The 18,596-nt window shown below is 46.1% G+C and overlaps 1 protein-coding gene across 1 annotated transcript in view; it reads left to right on the plus strand.

Annotated features, from left to right (window-relative positions):
• Positions 1–18,596, plus strand: part of ZFYVE16 (zinc finger FYVE-type containing 16) — a 120,468-nt gene that overhangs the window by 21,840 nt on the left and 80,032 nt on the right. Inside the window, exons 3-8 of the mRNA XM_073580965.1 lie at positions 3,649–3,745; positions 5,284–5,454; positions 7,559–7,710; positions 9,889–10,135; positions 11,190–11,312; positions 11,403–11,558. Coding sequence (XP_073437066.1) covers positions 3,649–3,745; positions 5,284–5,454; positions 7,559–7,710; positions 9,889–10,135; positions 11,190–11,312; positions 11,403–11,558 — 946 coding nt within the window. The remainder of the gene's footprint in view (positions 1–3,648; positions 3,746–5,283; positions 5,455–7,558; positions 7,711–9,888; positions 10,136–11,189; positions 11,313–11,402; positions 11,559–18,596) is intronic.

An 18,596-nucleotide genomic window follows, 5' to 3' on the forward strand; every position in this document is an offset into this window, starting at 1 on the left:
CACGGCACAGGGTCGTTGGTCGACCCGAGAGTCACGTCTCCCCATCAACATTTTGGAGATACGAGCGATCAGATTTGCTCTACGGAGTTTTCACCATCTCCTTGCAGAACACCCCATCAGGATCCAATCCGACAACTCCACGGCTGTATCGTATATCAACCGCCAGGGAGGTACCTGGAGCAGGATGGCCATGCACAAAGTGAGTCCCGTTCTAAATTGGGCTGAGACCAACCATTCGCCCGTCTCAGCAATTCACATCCCGGGCGTAGAAAAATGGGCGGTAGATTTTCTCAATCACCAAGGCATTGCCTCGGGAGAGTGGTCTCTTCATCCGGAAGTCTTTCACCAGATTTGTCATCGTTGGGGGACTCCGGATGTGGATCTCATGGCCTCCAGACTAAGCAACAAGGTGTCTTGGTTCATTGCCTGATCACGCGATCCCATGCGCCATCGGAGCGGACGTCCTAGTTCTGCCATGGCACCGGTTTCGGCTCCCGTACATCTTTCCCCCTCTTCCTTTGCTTCCGAGGGTCATCAAGGAGATCAGAGCGGAGGGTGTACCAGTGATCCTAGTCGCACCAGATTGGCCGCGCTGAGCATGGTATGCAGCACTAATACAGCTAGTCGCCGACGCCCCCTGGCGACTTCCAGATCGCACGGATCTGCTTTCTCAGGGCTTGATTTACCACCAGAACTCCGGGGCCCTGTCTTTGACGGCGTGGCCGTTGAATCCTGGATTTTAGCACAGGCTGGGTTCTCTCTCGACGTGATTTCCACCATGATTAGTGCTAGGAAGCCTGTATCCAAGCGTATCTATCACCACACCTGGAAAATCATCTTTTCATGGTGCAAGGATCATGGTCGTTCCCCTCTGGTGTTCTCCATTCCGGCCATATTGGAGTTCCTTCAATCCGGATTAAAATCATGCCTCGCGCTTAGCTCGCTCAAGGGCCAAATTTCGGCCTTGTCAGTGCTTTTCCAACGCAAAATTGCCACCAAACCTCAGGTCAAGACGTTTATTCAAGGAGTTTCCCATGTGACGCCTCCTTATAGAAGGCCATTGGAATCATCTAGTTCTCGGGGCCTTACAGGAGGCTCCTTTCGAACCACTGCAGGACGTATCATTGACCGTCCTCTCTTGGAAAGTGGTCTTTCTAGTGGCAATTACGTCAATCAGACGAGTTTCAGAATTGGCAGCCCTGTCCTGACGTTCTCCGTTCCTGAATTTTCATCAGGACAACGTAGTTCTCAGGACGTCCCCGTCCTTCCTACCAAAGGTCGTCTCCTCTTTCCATCTCAATGAGGAAATTGTTTTGCCTTCCTTTTGTCCGGCGCCAGTCCATCGCATTGAGAAGGCCCTCCACACCCTGGATGTGGTTAGGGCGCTGAGACGGTACATCTCGCGGACGGCTCCCTTCCGCAAGTCAGATGCCCTGTTCATACTTCCAGAGGGGCATAGGAAGGGCCTAGCCGGTTCAAAAGCAACGCTAGCCAGGTGGATTCGCTCAGCGATTCAGGAATCCTACTGTGTCAGGATTGCACCTGTCCCAGCGGGGATTAAGGCGCACTCTACCTGGTCAGTGGGCGCCTCTTGGGCCATTCGGCACCAGGCCTTGGCAGAACAGGTCTGCAAGGCTGCGACTTGGTCCAGTCTGCATACCTTTACAAAACATTACCAAATTCATTCTCAGGCCTCTGCAGATGCAGCTCTCGGCAGATGCATACTGCAATCGGCAGTACCTCAGTGTTGACTCAGTGGTACATGGGGTATTAGCAGATGTATGCTCCCCACCCAGTAACTGCTTTAGGACGTCCCACTGTCTGTGTCCCCTCAATGAGGCGTAGGAGGGATAGGGATTCTTGTGTACTCAACGTAAAATCCTTTTCTCCGAGTCATTCATTGGAGGATACAGCACCCGCCCTGTTTAGCCTACTGGCTCATTTGTAGCATTCTTAGGTTTTGACACAGTTATGGTTATTGTTGACTGTTTAAGCTCCTACTGCTTTTTTCACTGAACTGGAAATATCTCATCCAGTGAGAGGGTGTATACTGCAGGGGAGGGTTAACTTTTTTTCTGGTTTACTTAATGTCGTCCTAGTGGCAAGCAGCATAACACCCACTGTCTGTGTCCCCCAATGAATGGCTCGGACAAAAGGATTTTACAGTGAGTTCACAAAAATCCCCTATATGTCACAACTGCTGCACCCAGTAACCTATCTGATACATCATTGAATCCGGGGCCTCTTTTCCTACATCATGCTTCTCTCAGATGAGATAGCAAAAACCTTTTGATTCCCTTTAAATCTGCAAGAAAACTACAATAAGTTTTCATTTTCCTTTCAGCACCACCTCAGGAGATATGAATAATTACACAGTGTGCATTCAGATTAGTGCTTTGCCTGTGTAATGAAGGATAGGACCGGTGCGAGGGATGCTCTTTACCTTCAGACATGATGTCCTGAAACCAGGATTAAGTCAGAATTTATAACCGGATATATGAAAAGGATGATTCTATACTAGAGAACCCCCTTTAACGCATGACATTAGATTCTTTGACATTGTTTGGACTTAAAGGGAATCTGTCACCTATTTTTTGCCCTATGAGCTGCTGCCACCGCCATCAGGGGCCTATCCACAGCATTCTGTAATGCTGTAGATAAGCCCCTAATGTAACCTGAAACATAAGAAAAACGAGTTAGATTATACTCACCCAGGGGTTCGGTTCGATGGGTGTCGCGGTCCGGTCCAGCGCCTCCCATCTTCTAGCGATGACGTCCGCCTTCTTACTTCTGCCACGGCTCCTGTGCAGGTGTACTTTATCTGCCCTGTTGAGGGCAGAGTAAAGTACTGCAGTGCACAGGCGCCCCGGACCTCTCTGACCTTTCCCAGCGCCTGGGCACTGCAGTACTCTGCTCTGCCCTCAATAGGCAGATATAGTACGCTTGCGCAGGAGCCGTGGCAGGTAACATTGAGCTCTTATCTACAGCATTACAGAATGCTGTAGATAAAGCACCTGATGCCGGTGGCAGCAACTCATAGGGCAAAAAATAGGTGACAGATTCCCTTTAAAAAAACCTACTTTGATAAAAACAAAACACCTTCCGTCAAAGGCTAAGTTCACTTTTTGAGTTAATCTAAAATAAGAAATCCTGCTAATTTCTGTATGCAGCTTTTATGCAGACCTATTTGTCTCTGTGGTTACAGACTGCAAACTAAACTTTTCTACATCTCCCGTGTAGCCCTGTGTGTCTGACCCCATGGTCATGCACTACTCTACTGCATCTACCCTCTCTCCTACTATAGATCACAGTGAAGAATGACTGCAGAATCGGACATAGGTCTGCATAAGAGCTGTGTACTCAGACGGGATGTTTTTAATTAAGTAAAGATCTATGGGTACAAAATACCCATAACTGGTGTTTATATTGTGAAGGTAAGTGTCCTCTGAGTGATACCTGTGTGAAAATTGGACGAACCCGCATCAAAAGAGCGAGACATCAGAAACCTCTTTAAAGGTATTTAACCTGAAGCGTGCTGGGTGTAGCTCCAGTTTAGTCATCGGGTAAATCACCTCCATGTATTTATAGATCAGAGCTGTGTAATCCGGTACAGCACCTTCTCATTTACAGTGTGTGTTGTTTCCGTAGGTTTTTTGCGCTGTCTGCTGTAGTCAGAGGTGCAGGCTGCAGTACCTGGATAAGGAGGCCAGAGTCTGTGTTGTTTGCTATGACTCTATTACTAAAGGTAATTCCTTTGTGCTTTACACGCTGACGCCACATTTATTAGTTACGGTTTTCTCATGCTACTGGTCCTGGTTATATCACCAGCAGATGTGGCATCTTGTAGTCTAATATTCCATTTCACTCTTTACTAACCTTTTTCCTACTTACTGACGTCCTTAAAAGGCGACATGAATCCTACAAACGATTAATATGCCATAAACGTTGAGCTGTACACCAGGTGGTAGACATTAATGGGGTTGGCCACTTTTTTCTTTTTTACTGAAGGTCTATTTTTCAATGGAATCTGTCAGCAGTTTTTTTCTATTTAATCTGAGTGCAGCATAACATAGGACAAGTGAGAAAGGTTTCCAGGGATGTGTCACTTAATAGACTGTTGTATTTTCAATAAAATTAGTGTTTTATCAGCAGGAGATTGTCACTGCCTGACTAAGCCTCAAGTACACAGCAGTCTAGCTATCTGTATAACCCCACCCCCACCACTGATTGGCAGCTTGCTGACAATGTGCACTGGAAGCTGCCAATCAGGGTAGTGGGCGGAGTTATGCATCTCCACTTTTTGACCACTGCTGGATCTACAACAGAGAAAACACGGACACTAGCAAAACTGCACCAAGCAGCCCGGTAAGTGATACATCGCTGGAATCAGAGTCTCTGTCCATACATCATGCTGCTCTCAAATAGCACACCAAAAAGCTGCTGACATCTGTAGTACCCGGCCGCTATAGTTTTGTTGTAGCCTTTCGTCAGCATCGGAGATCTTCCCTCTCCCAGTAACAGCTGATTTGGTGCGGGATGCTGGAAGTCGCACACCCACCGATCAGATACAGATGGTCTAGCATGAGGATAGGCCACCAGTAATAAAAAGTAGTAGGCAGCCCCTTTAACATCTTGTATATTTTGAATTTGAATAGCATGGGATATATGATGGATGTAACAAATCAAAGGGAAACTCAAATTAAGCCATATCTGGATGTAATACAAACCCAGTGCAAAGCAATGTTATTATATATTTTAAAGTTATCTCACAAACATTCATCTGCTAGTCACAGTATAGGTGAAAAATGTATGATCACTGGAGGTCCAGTTGTTGGGTTCCCCACCTATCACTCGCCTTAGGTCTCATCTGGGAATAAATCGTAGCGGGCACGCTGTGACCACTTTTTCATTCACCGTCCATGCCCCCTTGCCAATCACTTTAATTGGTGTGGCTTTCTTGTTTGTGGTAGCCCCTTTTCGCAACCAAAGGTCTTTGTTGCAAGCAATCCATATGGGTATAATACGTAGACACAGAGTTTGTAGGTTGTTGAACTGGCTTGTCACTTAGAGGATGTCAGTAAGTGTTAGCTCTTCTTCCACAATGCTGCAAATACTTTACCCACTTTCCTTAGATGCTTCGGTCTTTGCTCCTGGTATTTCTTCCTTTCCTCTTGGGTGAGGTTTCTCTCCTACTCCACAGATCTTTCATACAATCTGCAACTTAGGCTTCTGCAACGTAGTGCATCCCTGTGAAAGTGTTCTGTTTTGTTTCCCTTCCTTTAGTACAGGCCATTAAGAGGATGATGAGCCCAACCGCTCCTAGTCCATATCCCTCTGCCCCCTCTGAGTCCTCTTCCACCATTCCTCCTTTCGTGCAGGCAGCAGGTACAATTAACTCTCCTCCACCCACTGTGCTGGTGCCTGGCTCAGCTTGTAAGCATCCAGGAGCTGAAGGTAAATCTGAGCTGATGAGTAGATGGAAAATAAGTAGTTGGGAAACATGAGCACCTATCAAAGCAAAGGAGGAATCTGCACTTAAATATCTTCTTTATTATATGTGGAAATAAATGAGCTGCAGGGGAAGCTCTGCTGAGCATTGCACCCACGATGGAAGTCAGTTTTAAAAGAAAACCAGGCAAAAGCCAATGTAGGTCTTGCGTAAGAAGTACAGCGTCTTTTTTTATTTTGCAACGTGTGCAGGATCCTAGTTGTAGCCTTTTCCTGCGCCCAGCTTTACGTTTGTTTGCATAGTTTTTATAGCTTTCTTTGTACTTTTATTGCTAGACTCTAAAATCACTGATGGGTAACGTGTTGGTTCTCTTGTGGGGTCAGACTAATATCACTTTTTTTTATAGATATTTCATGTCTGCCAACTGCACAAGTGCCCAGAACTGATGTTTCTCAGTGGAACAGCATGGTGCTATCAGTGACATTACTGATGGCCAATTGTCAGTGTGTGCGATCGACGCCAGACCCTGTCCTGTTGTTGAGCAATCGGGGCCGTTTGGTTGCTGTCGATTCAGCAAACATTTATGAAACAATAGTAAAAGTGATTATTAGAGACTTTGTAATACCTCTTATCGGAGGTTCTTCTTCCTCCTGAATTATCATTTTGTTCTGGAAAAAAGCTCAAATCCATATTGGTTAAAACAAAATAGCTGCAAGCTCGCTGAGGTATCACATTATAGCTACCTAATCAGCAGAGAAAAGCTCGTATGATGGAAATTGGTCTAATCTCTCCAGCCAGACTGAGCTCACTGACTGATTCACAGTTGTTTCATTCTGCAGTCAGCAATAGACAGTGCAACACAGAGATAATAGAAGGCTGAGTCCAAAACTTTTAATGAAACCCAATGATTTTTAATACAAGATACATGTAGTTAAGAAAATTTTTTACCCCCGGAAGACGTCCATATCTTTTAACTGCTTCAGGCTTGGAATGGTGCAACTTCAAGGGTATGTGCACACGTTGCGGATTACCCTGCAGATTTTTCAGCGTGGATTTTGCTTAATCCGCAGGTAAAATGACCTGCATTTTACTTGCGGATTTAGTGCAGATTTCCTGCGGATTTTGTGCAGATGTAGTGTGGATTTCACCTGCGATTTTACACCTGCGGATTCCTATAATGGAAGAGGTGTAAAAAAAAGCAGCGGAATCCGCACAAAGAATTGACATGCTGCGGAAATGAACCCGCAGCGTTTCTGCTGCAGATTTTTCCGCAGCATGTGCACAGCGTTTTTTATTTTGCATAGGAAAATATGGTACTGTACAACGCAGGAGAAATCCTCAGCAGAATCCGAAACGTGTTCACACACCCTAACTCTGTGATGACGTTTCAAAAAGTCAATGCAGTGTAAGGAGCTGCCAGAGATCGAACAGGAGCAGTGAGCTGACGGGCAGACACATCCATGATGGCAGATGTTTTTATTCCATGTGAGTCTGTGGCGACAGATGCCCTTTAAAATGCGGAATGCAAACTTTACAACGCCATTATAACCATGATATATAATGGTGCCTTTTACCCTCTGGTTTATGAAATGATTTTTTTAGGGAATCCCAGTAACAACTTTCAGAGGGTGGTCCACTTCTCGGACAACTCGTTCCCAATCCCTATATTTGCCCATGTAAAACAATAGCAGCCATACTCTCCTCCAGTGTCGGCAACATTCCAGCGATGTCAGCGCCTCGTCTACCAGGGGTCACACAAGCACTGCAGCCAGTCAGCGGCTTCTCCACTCTCACTCACTTTGGATGTAACTGTCATCTGGGAGAACAAGAAGAGCAGCAGCAGCTCGCACTGCTTCCGGGTGCCCGTTTTGTCCGAAGAAAGCAAGGGTGAGGCAGCATTGGGAAGAAGTGCAGTATGTTTTCATCTATTGACAGATACGAGGGTGTAACCACAAGATGCAATTTTTTTCAGTAACTTTTGCCAAAAGAGGGTTTTTTTTTTTTGTTTTGCTGCGATTCTTTTCAACAATCATGGCAAAAAACCATGACATTCTGACATGCCCTCCAATCATGGACATATATTGTGACCATTTTTCCTTGTGTTTTCAGGAATGAATGTGAAGGAACAGAAAAGAGTGTGGTTTGCCGATGGCTTATTGCCTAATGGAGAAGTTGCAGACACAAGTAAACTAGCTGCTGTTGGCAAGAAAACTCCTCAAGACTCGTGTCCAGTAACGCCAGTTTCTCCGGATTCTGCCATGGTGAGATGATGATAAATGTCTGCATTTAGCCGGACACACACAGACTTTTCATGGAATCTGTTATGGACAGTAATTCATTTATCATTACAGTTTTAGCCAGAACTATTCTGTGTATTGTCCAAAGTTATACAAGTTTCTCATCTACTTTTAGGCTGGATTTTTATGTGGCCAAAACCAGCATTAAAAAAATCATTAGCTTCACCCGTACCGTCTGCATATTTTTACATCCTTTATGTGAGCTTGACAAATTGCAAATGGTTTGTTCACGTGGCATTCTGCCACCCTGGAAGTGCACGCCAAGACCCATTGTAATACAGTCTTTAACCTCTTCATGTGCCATGGATGTCATTTGCGCGTCTACGGAGCGGACTGTGTGGCTAGCTGAAATCTCTTCTATTTATCCACTTATATGCCGCTGTCAATCTGACATTGGCATTTAGGAGGCACAATGCCCGTGGTCCCCCTTGCAGAGTGTCGATTGGTTGCGATAAAAGCTGAGGGCCTACTGAAATCCCAAAACTCTGCCATATTTGTATTTTTAGTTATTCAATTCTGCAGCTAGGAGGAACAAATTAAAGGTGGCTCCACATCGTAAATTGGTTGGGAGGATTTGCTGTCTTGGAAGAAGCACCTTTGTTTACCAACTGAAGAATGAAAATCTGTCCCATTGATGTGATGGACACACCGTGGTCAGAGCTAGATCCTGTTACGAACCATGCTATTGTGTGTCCATCACATGATCCATACAGATTTGTATTCTATGGATATAGGCAATGATGGGTCCTATTAAATTGTCTCTAATATCAAGTATTATTTATATAGCAGCATGGATTGGTGCTGTACATGAGAAGGTTACATACAAATTATAGATATCACTTACAGTAAACGAACTAACAATGACAGACTACTAGAGAGGGGAGCGGACCCTGCTCTTTTGGACTTGCATTCTACTGTATGGCTGATTCACACATCTGTGTTTTGCTGTTGAGTACAGACCACTGTGCAAAGACCTGTCACTGGTCTCTTGACCCCGAACTGAACAACCTCATATTTACCGTATTTTTCGGACTAGAAGACGCACTTTTTCCCCCAAAAATTATGAGGAAAATGGGGGTGCTTCTTATAGTATGAACTCAGGGTTACTGGGGGTTTGTGGTAGTGGTGTGGCGGCGGCAGAGGTGAAGCGATGCTGAGGCGCGGTAGGCGGTACAGCGTGCACCTGAGCAGGGTCCCTTCCTCAGATGTGGTGACGCTGTGGCCCAGTGTCCATGGAGAGCAGAGCCGAGTGAATTTTTGGTTTCTCGGTGGTGGCGGCCATCTTCCTGAGGCCGCGCGTGCGCAGATTGAGTTCTCTGTTTCCCGGGGCTTCAGAAAAATGGCCGTGGGAGGCCACGCGAGAGCAGATTGAGATCGCGGTGGCAATTTTCCTGAAGCCGAGTGCGCAGATTGAGATCTCAACTTCACTCAGCTTCAGGAAAATGGTTGCCGTGATCTCGATCTGCGTGCGAGCGGCCTCCCGTGGCCATTTTCCTGAAGCCCTGGGAAGCAGACAACTCAATCTGCGCACACGCGGCCTCAGGAAGATGGCCTCCGCCACCAAGACCCCCGTGATTAACCCTGCTCTGCTCGCCTTGGACATCGGGACACCAGGCCGCAAGGTCGTCACATTTCTGCCATCCAAAGGAAGGGACCCTGCTAAGGTGCACTCCCCACCGCCCACACCGAACATCATCACTGCACCGCCGACACCGGACCCCGGGAATGCAGCATTGCCCCACTTCTCTTATCCTAAGGAAGGGACCATGCCTCCTGTGACCCTGCTGTACCACACCCAGCCCTCAGGTAAGATACCTTAAATTCGGACAATAAGACGGACCCCTATCTTATAAAAATCTTTTTTTCTGCTATTTTCCACCCCAAAATTTGAGGTGCATCTTATGGTCTGGTGCGTCTTAAAGTCTGAAAAATACGGTACCTGTGAGGCCTGTCTGAATCACAGACTTGGACACACTGTGACTGAGGCCTTACTAGCAGAATCTTCAAAAGTGATTGGATCAGAATAAGTATTGTGCTAGAATTACTGATCTAAAAATTAGGACTAATATCTGATGTTGTTGGACCGTGTGTCATTCACATCAGAAACAATCGGATCAGAAAATACCAAATTTCTCTCCGCAGGCCCCTGGATCCCTTCAGGATGGTGCTAAGCAATCTGATGACATAGAAAAGCCAGAGACCCCACATGAAGCGCCCGCGGCGGTGGTGTCTCCTACAGAGGAAACAAGCAGTGTCTTCAAAGTGTCTTCTGCGTCGGATTACAGGATGCTCTGCTGCATTGAGAAATGCTTGAGCCAAGATGTCAGTCTGATTCCCGACGATGAAGCCGGCCTGCCCCCTCTGTTAATGACAGTTGGAGAAAGTGAAGGTAATTGCTGTGAAGTTTGACACTTTATGCTTATATTAATAACATAGTCGGTATATTTTGGTCTTTAATGTACTTTTTTGATGCAAAATAAATAACTTTGCCAATACATGGGCGTTACAATAGCATCAAAACGTTATTACTAGTGATGAGCGAGTATACTCGTTGCTCAGGATTTCCCGAGCATGCTCGGGTGTCCTCCGAGTATTTTGGCGTGCTCGGAGATTTAATTTTCGTTGTCTTAGCTGTATGATTTGCGACTGCTGGACAGGCTGAATAAATGTGAGGAATGTCTGTTTGTTAGGGAATTCCCACATGTATTTAGCTTGTCTAGCAGCTGAGACGACGAAAACTAGATCTCCGAGCACGCCAAAATACTCGGAGATCACCTGAGCATGCTTGGGGAGACCAGAGCAACAATGTTACTCGCCCGTCACTAGTTATTACATAAAATATGCTGGATTTACTCCAGATTGATAGTATGGAACTGAGTGTATACAAGGATGAAGGCGTGTAGTATTATTTGCCATCTGAGAATTCTTCCTATCTCCTGGCATTACAGTACAAATAACATGGGTTTCACAAGTTCGTAGCCAAAATTTGGTTTTGGCCACAAATCTCGGAAGCGAAGACCACTGAGTCTCTCCTCAGCCAAGTTGGTTGGTAAAGTGATTGTTTGGTTTCAGGATTTCTGAACAACCTGGCAAATCAGCAGTTTATTACCAAGTAGTGTTAGTAATCTGCATGTAATCTTTTGGTGTGTGATTCCTTGTGTATTTCTGCATTTATATGGCCTACACACACATGTGCCTTCATCTGGACAATCAAGCCCAGAATTCCTGGGATTTCTGACATTAGCCACTTCAGTAAAATTGTTTTTTTTTTTTTGTAACTTGCAAAACTATTTAAGATGAACTATGTTCACCGTGTGTGTTAATGCGAGATTCATGAGATATTTTTTGTTAATGTGGCGTGAATGAATAGCCTTGTTTCCTATTTATACCTAGTACACATGTCTGTTGAGCTATTGACCTCTTCCACATTTCATATATTGCAGACGCTGTAGTGGAAAACAGACCGACACATGAAGGAGTCATGTTACTTTTGGAAGACGATGGGCCTAACCCAATAACATTTATCCTAAATGCTAATTTGCTTGTTAATGTCAAGTTAGTAACTTGTAAGTAAGCTCTAGACTTCCAGATATCCTTGGTTCCACATGTAAGCCACATAAATAGTACTTATTACGTTGTTTTTGGATTCTCTTCAGATGCTTCAGAAAAGTGCTGGTTTTTCGCAACGAATGGACTACATGGCTTAGGCCAAGCTGAAATTGTAGTAATATTGAATTGCTTGCCGAATGAAGACTCTGTTCCAAAAGATGTATTTAAACTGATGGTAAACATCTACAAGGATGCACAGAAAGGTACGTTGTGATGGCGACTTCTGTCCTCATGCTCCCCTGGTCTGTAAGAGTATCTGACCATGTGAGAGGAGCATTGTGGCGACAGCCTGCTAGTATTACTAGACGTGTAATGCCGACTGGCTGAGAGCACAATGATCCTCCATCTTTTCCTTTTTTGTCCTATGTTGGAACAGTATGTAACGTTTCATGACCGTAAAAACTGATATTGGAGGTGTACATTGGGTGGATATAACCCTCAGCATATAACGCTGAAGGCAGGCCATGTCATTTTTATGGGAGTTGGTTTTATTTTCACAATGAAACCATTTTTTTACGTTCACTATTAAGTAGCTGAACTATTTGTTCAGCTGCTTGGACAACCCCTAAATTCTGTAGTCAACCTATTGGTGGTTGTTGATGGTGTGAGGTAGCGCTGTCATTCGGGTAGGGGATACTCGCTCAGCAGCCACAAAATCACCAGCACAGATTTTCCATAAACTAAGCATAGTCCATGCGGTTTATTCAACATCATAAACCTACAGCAGCAACTGAAAACGGCATATAAACAGCAGAGCGTCCATGACAAAGCTTCACTCTGTAAACCCTGTGTTCACACAGGTTGTACAATGTCCAGCATACATGCTCTCTTAGCCTCTTTTATCTCACCCACGTCCGGGTTTCCTCATGGCTGCTTCAGCTTACTGCAGACGTTCATTCCCTCCCCTGGGAATGCTCACACGTGCAGCCATTCACCACAGCCACTTCACAGGCTGTTAGCCAGGAAGCTCCATCTCAGCGGGACCTTTCACACTGGACCAGTCGGGTCCAGCATTCACCCCTTTTTGGGCTACCACACCGATTTGGGCCACCGCCCCCTTTCGGGATTTCCCCATGTCCGTTATACCGGTCTTCTCAGACCACAGTTCACACAACACAGTTTGTCTTTTAACGATACCACACAAGTCCTTCCTGCACCACCACAGTTCCTGCTGTCACCGATCACCAACACCACCGGCTGCTGTTCACACACAGCAGCTGGTGTCCTCTTCGTAACCCCGCCGAGTTACAGGAAGCTGCTTGTACCCTTCGTAACCCCGCGAGTTACCTGAAGCCGCTTGTCCCCTTCGTAACCCCGCCGAGTTACAGGAAGCCGCTTGTCACCTTGACTCCCACTGAGCCACCGCAGGCTGAGTTGAGAAAAGAAAAAAAAACACCACACAAAAAACTCACGTGTCCTTTCTGTGTGCTATTCAGGACGTTCTGTCTCCTCTCCTGAGACCGTCCAACACACGGGCGCACCGGGTGCTATTCAGGGAGCGACCCTCCTCCCAGGGTTTCCCAACACACCGGCCGCACCAACACACCACACAAAACTCGCGTGTCCTGTCTGTGTGCTATTCAGGACGTTCTGTCTCCGCCTGAGACCGTCAAACACACAGGGCGCACCGGGTGCTATTCAGGGAGCGGCCCTCCTCCCAGGGTTTTTCAACACACCGGCCTCACCAGGTCCAGGGGCTTAGCGGGTGCTCTTCAGGACATCCATCTCCTCCTGAGACTGCCCAACACTCACGCCTCACCAGGTCCAAGGTCATACCACGTGTTCCAGGGATCCGATTCTTCTCCTAGAATCTCCCAACACTGACCCCCCAGGACCTTGCTCACTGAACCCTCCAGGTACACAGTCTCTCTCACTGACCCAGGTCAGTACAACACGAACACCTGTCTGTTACCTGTGTCGGCAACACAGGTTCCTGGACGCCTCTTCTCCTCAGAAGTATCCAACAAATATCAATAAAGTCACTTTCTCTGACCTCGGTCAGTATTACTCACGATTTTCACGACCGTCACCTGCTGGCCGCGCAGGTTCTCGGACCCCTCTACCGCAGAGGTATCCTATACGTCTCTTTCTCCTGGGGAAACAGCCGCACTGGGCTCACCGATCCGGACAGTGCCTTACTCACTAGGCCGCCCCACGGTTCCAGAACCACAGCCGGGCAGTGGCTTCCCCAACCGTCAGCCTTCCTGGCTCAGCGTTGCCCTTAGCAACCGACTTTGCAGGCCTCTTCCGTTGCTCCCAGCAACAAGGCTACAATAATGCCCATAGCTTTCTCCACCAATTGTGAGGTAGCGCTGTCATTGAAGTAGGGGATACTCGCTCAGCAGCCACAAAATCAGATCCGGCACAGGTTTTCATAAAGCATAACACAGTCCATGCGGTTTATTCCTCCTTCATAAACCCATAGGAGCAACATAAACAGCATTACAGCATAGCGTCCATTATAGCTTCACTCTGGTTAAGCTTGTAGTCACACAGGTTACTCAATGTCCATACTCAGGCTCTTCAGTCTCATCATTATCTCACCCATATCAGGGTTTCCTCATGGCTGTTTCCCCAAGCTGCAGACATCCACTCTCTTCTCTGGGACACTCAGACGCTGGCAGCCATGACACACAGCCACTCCACAGGCTGTTAGGCAGGAGATGCTTCTCCTAGCGGGATCTTCCACACTGGATCAACCGGGTCCCAGCATTCATTTCATGTGACCTACCCTGGCCACCTTATATGGTCCGTAGCCATGCCCACTGGGTCACATGGCTATGACCTCATCACAGGTCCTTCACACACATATACACTTTACAATAGCGTTATTAAACACACCCCCTGGGTGGGTTTGGAGGTAACTAGTTCCTGACACATTGAACCAACACCTCAGCAGTGTCACTGCTGATTAACACACACATAAATCTCCATCTCAAGGCCATCCACCTTGAGATACATAACGGTCATTCCGTATTTCGCCATTCATCCACTCTCCTGGGACATCCATACAGCGCCCCCTAGTGGACACAGTGGTCACTACACCACAAATGGGATGCAGTTTTCCAATTCCCCTTGGATGTCCAAGTTTTGTCCAGGGAATTTTGAGCATTGCAACCCAGTATGAAAGGAGATGTACACTATTTGAGAAACTCTTAAACCTTTAAAACTGTTTTTTTCTAGAACTTTTTTTTATTAATGCTTACTAGTTTCTCCAGAGTTTTTTTTTTTTTTTTTAACTGTGTATTTTATTAACATTTTTAAACAGATACAGAAAAAGTACATGAATGTATAGATATGTCTCACAAGCTTGTTAGCAATAACTGTAAACCAGAAATCAGTATACATATCTTAATATCCACTAATACAATGAAAACAGGGAATATGACAAGACGAACAATACAATACTAGACAGGGAAATATAAGGAGGGAGGGGAAGGAGCGGGGAAGGTGAATATTTCAGGCTTCCATCAAGGCCAAGTTTCACTGTTATTCTTTATTGGCCCAATAAGTGTCCCAGAGTGACCAAACACTTTCAAAAAGATCTACTGTGTCATTTGACAAGGCAGATAGATACTCCATCCTTCTCACATCTTGGATCCGAGAATGGAGATCGGCAAGTGAGGGTGGGTGGGCTAACCTCCAGTTACAGGCAATTAGACACCTGGCGGCTGTGGTCATATGCAACAGTAACCGCTTCACTCTCTTCCCCAGCTGAACAAGTGGTATATTTAATATGTAGAATTTAGGATCCAAGGGAACCCGAAGGTTAGTTACTTTATAAATAAGAGATTGCTCCAGCCTCCAGAAACCCTGGATATTGGGGCATACCCAGAATATGTGCGGTATGTCTCCTCCTGTAGCTCCACACCTCCAACAATTGTCAGGGATAGTTGGGTTTAGTTTATGTAGTAGTGATGGGGTGTGATACCAATACATAATTAATTTATACTTATTTTCCTTATAAACATAGCACGAAGATGTCTTTGAGGCAGTATCCCAGATCCGTTTCCACGTACACAAGGGAATGGTCTCACCAAGAAAATCTTCCCATGTCCTCATATAGGTGTGATTTGGCTTGTCTTCTGGGCATGGGGCAACTAAAATACGATATATATCTGAGATGAGGCCTTTAGTAGAAACCCCAGCTCTGCATAATCTTTCAAATAGTGTAGGGATAGAGACTTCTAAGGAGGCAAAAAGGGAATGCATCAGGTGTCTTACTTGTAAATACCGATACTGGAAATTGCCAGGGAGATTGAATTTAGCAGATATGTTGGCGTAGGGGAGAAGGACTCTGGAACTTGCGTCTACTATGTCAGCAAAGCAAAAGAGTTTCCTGTCAAACCATGCTTTAGTCGCTATACCCTGCATACCGTCTGGCATTCTGGGATTAAAAAGAAAAGAAGTCAAGGGAGAACGTTCGGATTTAAGTGGAAACTTTTTAACACAACAGTCCCATATCCTCTTAGTGAAGGCTATAGGGCCCAGGGTATGTGGATCAAGCTTGTTAGATGAGGTGCCCCAGAGGTAGGAGTTGGGGTGTATTGGGGCAAGCCATAACTTCTCTATTTCCATCCATCTAGAGAAGGCACAGCGATTAGACCATGCAGGGATGTGACGTAAGTGTACTGCCCAGTAGTACCTAGTAATATCTGGGACCCCCAAGCCTCCTCTCAGTTTACTGTCAAATAAAGTGGTTTTCTTGATTCTATGTCTCTTGTGGGCCCAAACAAATTGAAGTATACTAGACTGAATGTTGCGCAACTCTTTGTATGGCACACACACCGGAAGGGTCTCAAATAGGTAAAGTAGCTTTGGCAGAACAGACATTTTGACTGCAGAGATTCTGCCAAACAGAGACAACGGGAGCCTGTTCCAATTGAGCAGGAGCTTTTTTATCTCCGTAAATAAACTAGGATAGTTCTGCTGGTATAATAGCTTATACTTAGATGTTAATTGTATCCCCAACTATCCCAAGAAACTTTTTGACACCTTTCACTCCCTCCTCAGGCCAAAAGCACAAGCCCCTATCACAGACATTTGCGCTGATGACCTGGCCTCCCACTTTATAGAGAAAATAGACAATATCCGTCAGGAAATCCGCTCCCAATCACCAAGTTCAGTGACTCCCATCCCTCCCTGCATTTCCCCTGGCTCACTCTCCACATTTGCTCCCATCACAGAAGAAGAAGTCTCCAGGCTCCTCTCCTCTCCTCGTCCAACTATATGCACAACCGACCCCATTCCCTCACATCTCCTCCAGTCTCTCTCCCCAGTCGTCACAACTCACCTAACTACAATCTTTAATCTCTCCCTCTCCTCTGGCATTTTCCCCTCCTCCTTCAAACACTCTATCATTACTCCATTACTAAAGAAACCCACCCTTGACCTATCCTGCACAAACAACTACAGACCAGTCTCCAATCTCCCCTTCATCTCTAAACTCTTGGAGCGCCTGATATACTCACGCCTTACCCGTTACCTCTCCACTCACTCCCTCCTAGACCCTTCACAGTCCGGTTTCCGCCCCCTACATTCGACAGAAACTGCACTCATCAAAGTGACCAATGACCTTCTGACAGCAAAACGTAATGGTGACCATTCTCTGCTCATTCTTCTCGACCTTTCTGCAGCTTTCGACACTGTTGACCATCCTCTCCTACTCTCTAGGCTCCAGTCACTAGGCATTAAGGACACTGCTCTTTCCTGGTTCTCCTCCTATCTTTCCGACCGCTCCTTCAGTGTTCTGTTTTCTGGCTCCACTTCATCTCCTCTTCCTCTCACTGTTGGGGTACCTCAGGGCTCAGTCCTTGGCCCCCTTCTCTTCTCTCTCTATACAGCCCCAATTGGACAGACCATCAGCAGATTTGGCTTTCAGTACCATCTTTATGCTGATGACACACAACTGTACACATCATCCCCTGACCTTACCTCCGCTGTACTACAGAACGCCACTGACTGTCTGTCTGCAGTCTCCAACATCATGTCTGCTCTCTATCTGAAACTCAACCTCTCCAAAACTGAACTTCTTCTGCTCCCACCATCTACTAACCTCCCTAAATCTGACATTTCCCTCTCTGTGGGTGGCACCATAATAACACCCCGACAGCAGGTGCGCTGTCTGGGTGTTATGTTCGACTCCGATCTCTCCTTCACCTCCCATATACAATCTCTTGCCCGCTCATGCCGCTTACACCTAAAGAACATCTCTAGAATCCGCCCTTTTCTCACCATGGAAACAACAAAAACTCTCACTGTCGCCCTGATCCACTCCCGCCTAGACTACTGTAATGCTCTATTAATTGGCCTCCCTCTCACTCGACTCTCCCCTCTCCAGTCTATCCTTAATGCAGCAGCCAGGGTTGTCCATCTGGCTAATCGCTTCTCAGACGCGTCCGCTCTTCGCCAGTCGTTACACTGGCTGCCAATTCATTACAGGGTACAATTCAAAGTACTTGTTCTCACCCACAAAGCTCTCCACAGTGCGGCACCCCCTTACATCTCCTCCCTCATTTCTGTCTATCGGCCTAACCGACCGCTGCGCTCTGCAAATGACTTTCGACTAACCTCTGCCCTAATCCGTACCTCCCACTCCCGACTCCAAGACTTCTCCCGTGCTGCACCAATCCTCTGGAATGCTCTACCCCAAAATATTAGGACCATCCACAATTTGCATAGTTTTAGGCGCTCGCTCAAAACACATTTGTTCAGAGCGGCCCATCACATTCAGTAATCAAAGTCATGTTTGTGTGTGTAGCCCATTCACTATCTCCATCTAACCCCCACCCCCTGAAGATGGCTGGACCATCATTGTAAATACATCATTGTAAATACAAACCTGTGCTTTGTATCCCCCCACCTCATTGTAGATTGTAAGCTCCACGAGCAGGGTCGTCTTATTTCGCTTTAATTATTGTATTGTTAACGTTGTTACTTATGACTGTTGTGTTTGAAACTGTTCAACTGTAAAGCGCTGCGGAATATGTTGGCGCTATATAAATAAAGATTATTATTATTATTATTATTATCCCCAGGTATGTCAAGGATATATTTTTCCATTTATAGTTGTAATTTTCCTGTAATGAGGAAACCCGCACCTGTGGAATATTAAGAGGCAGAGCTTCCGTTTTGTTCTGGTTGACCTTATACCCCGACAGCCTTCCAAATTGTAGCAATAAGGAATGCAAATTCGGGAGGGTGATATGTGGTTGGGACAAAATCAATAGGACATCATCCGC

Source organism: Dendrobates tinctorius, unplaced genomic scaffold (genome assembly GCF_039654945.1).
Source record: "Dendrobates tinctorius isolate UK_male_01 unplaced genomic scaffold, ASM3965494v1 ptg000003l, whole genome shotgun sequence".
Classification (NCBI taxonomy): domain Eukaryota; kingdom Metazoa; phylum Chordata; class Amphibia; order Anura; family Dendrobatidae; genus Dendrobates; species Dendrobates tinctorius.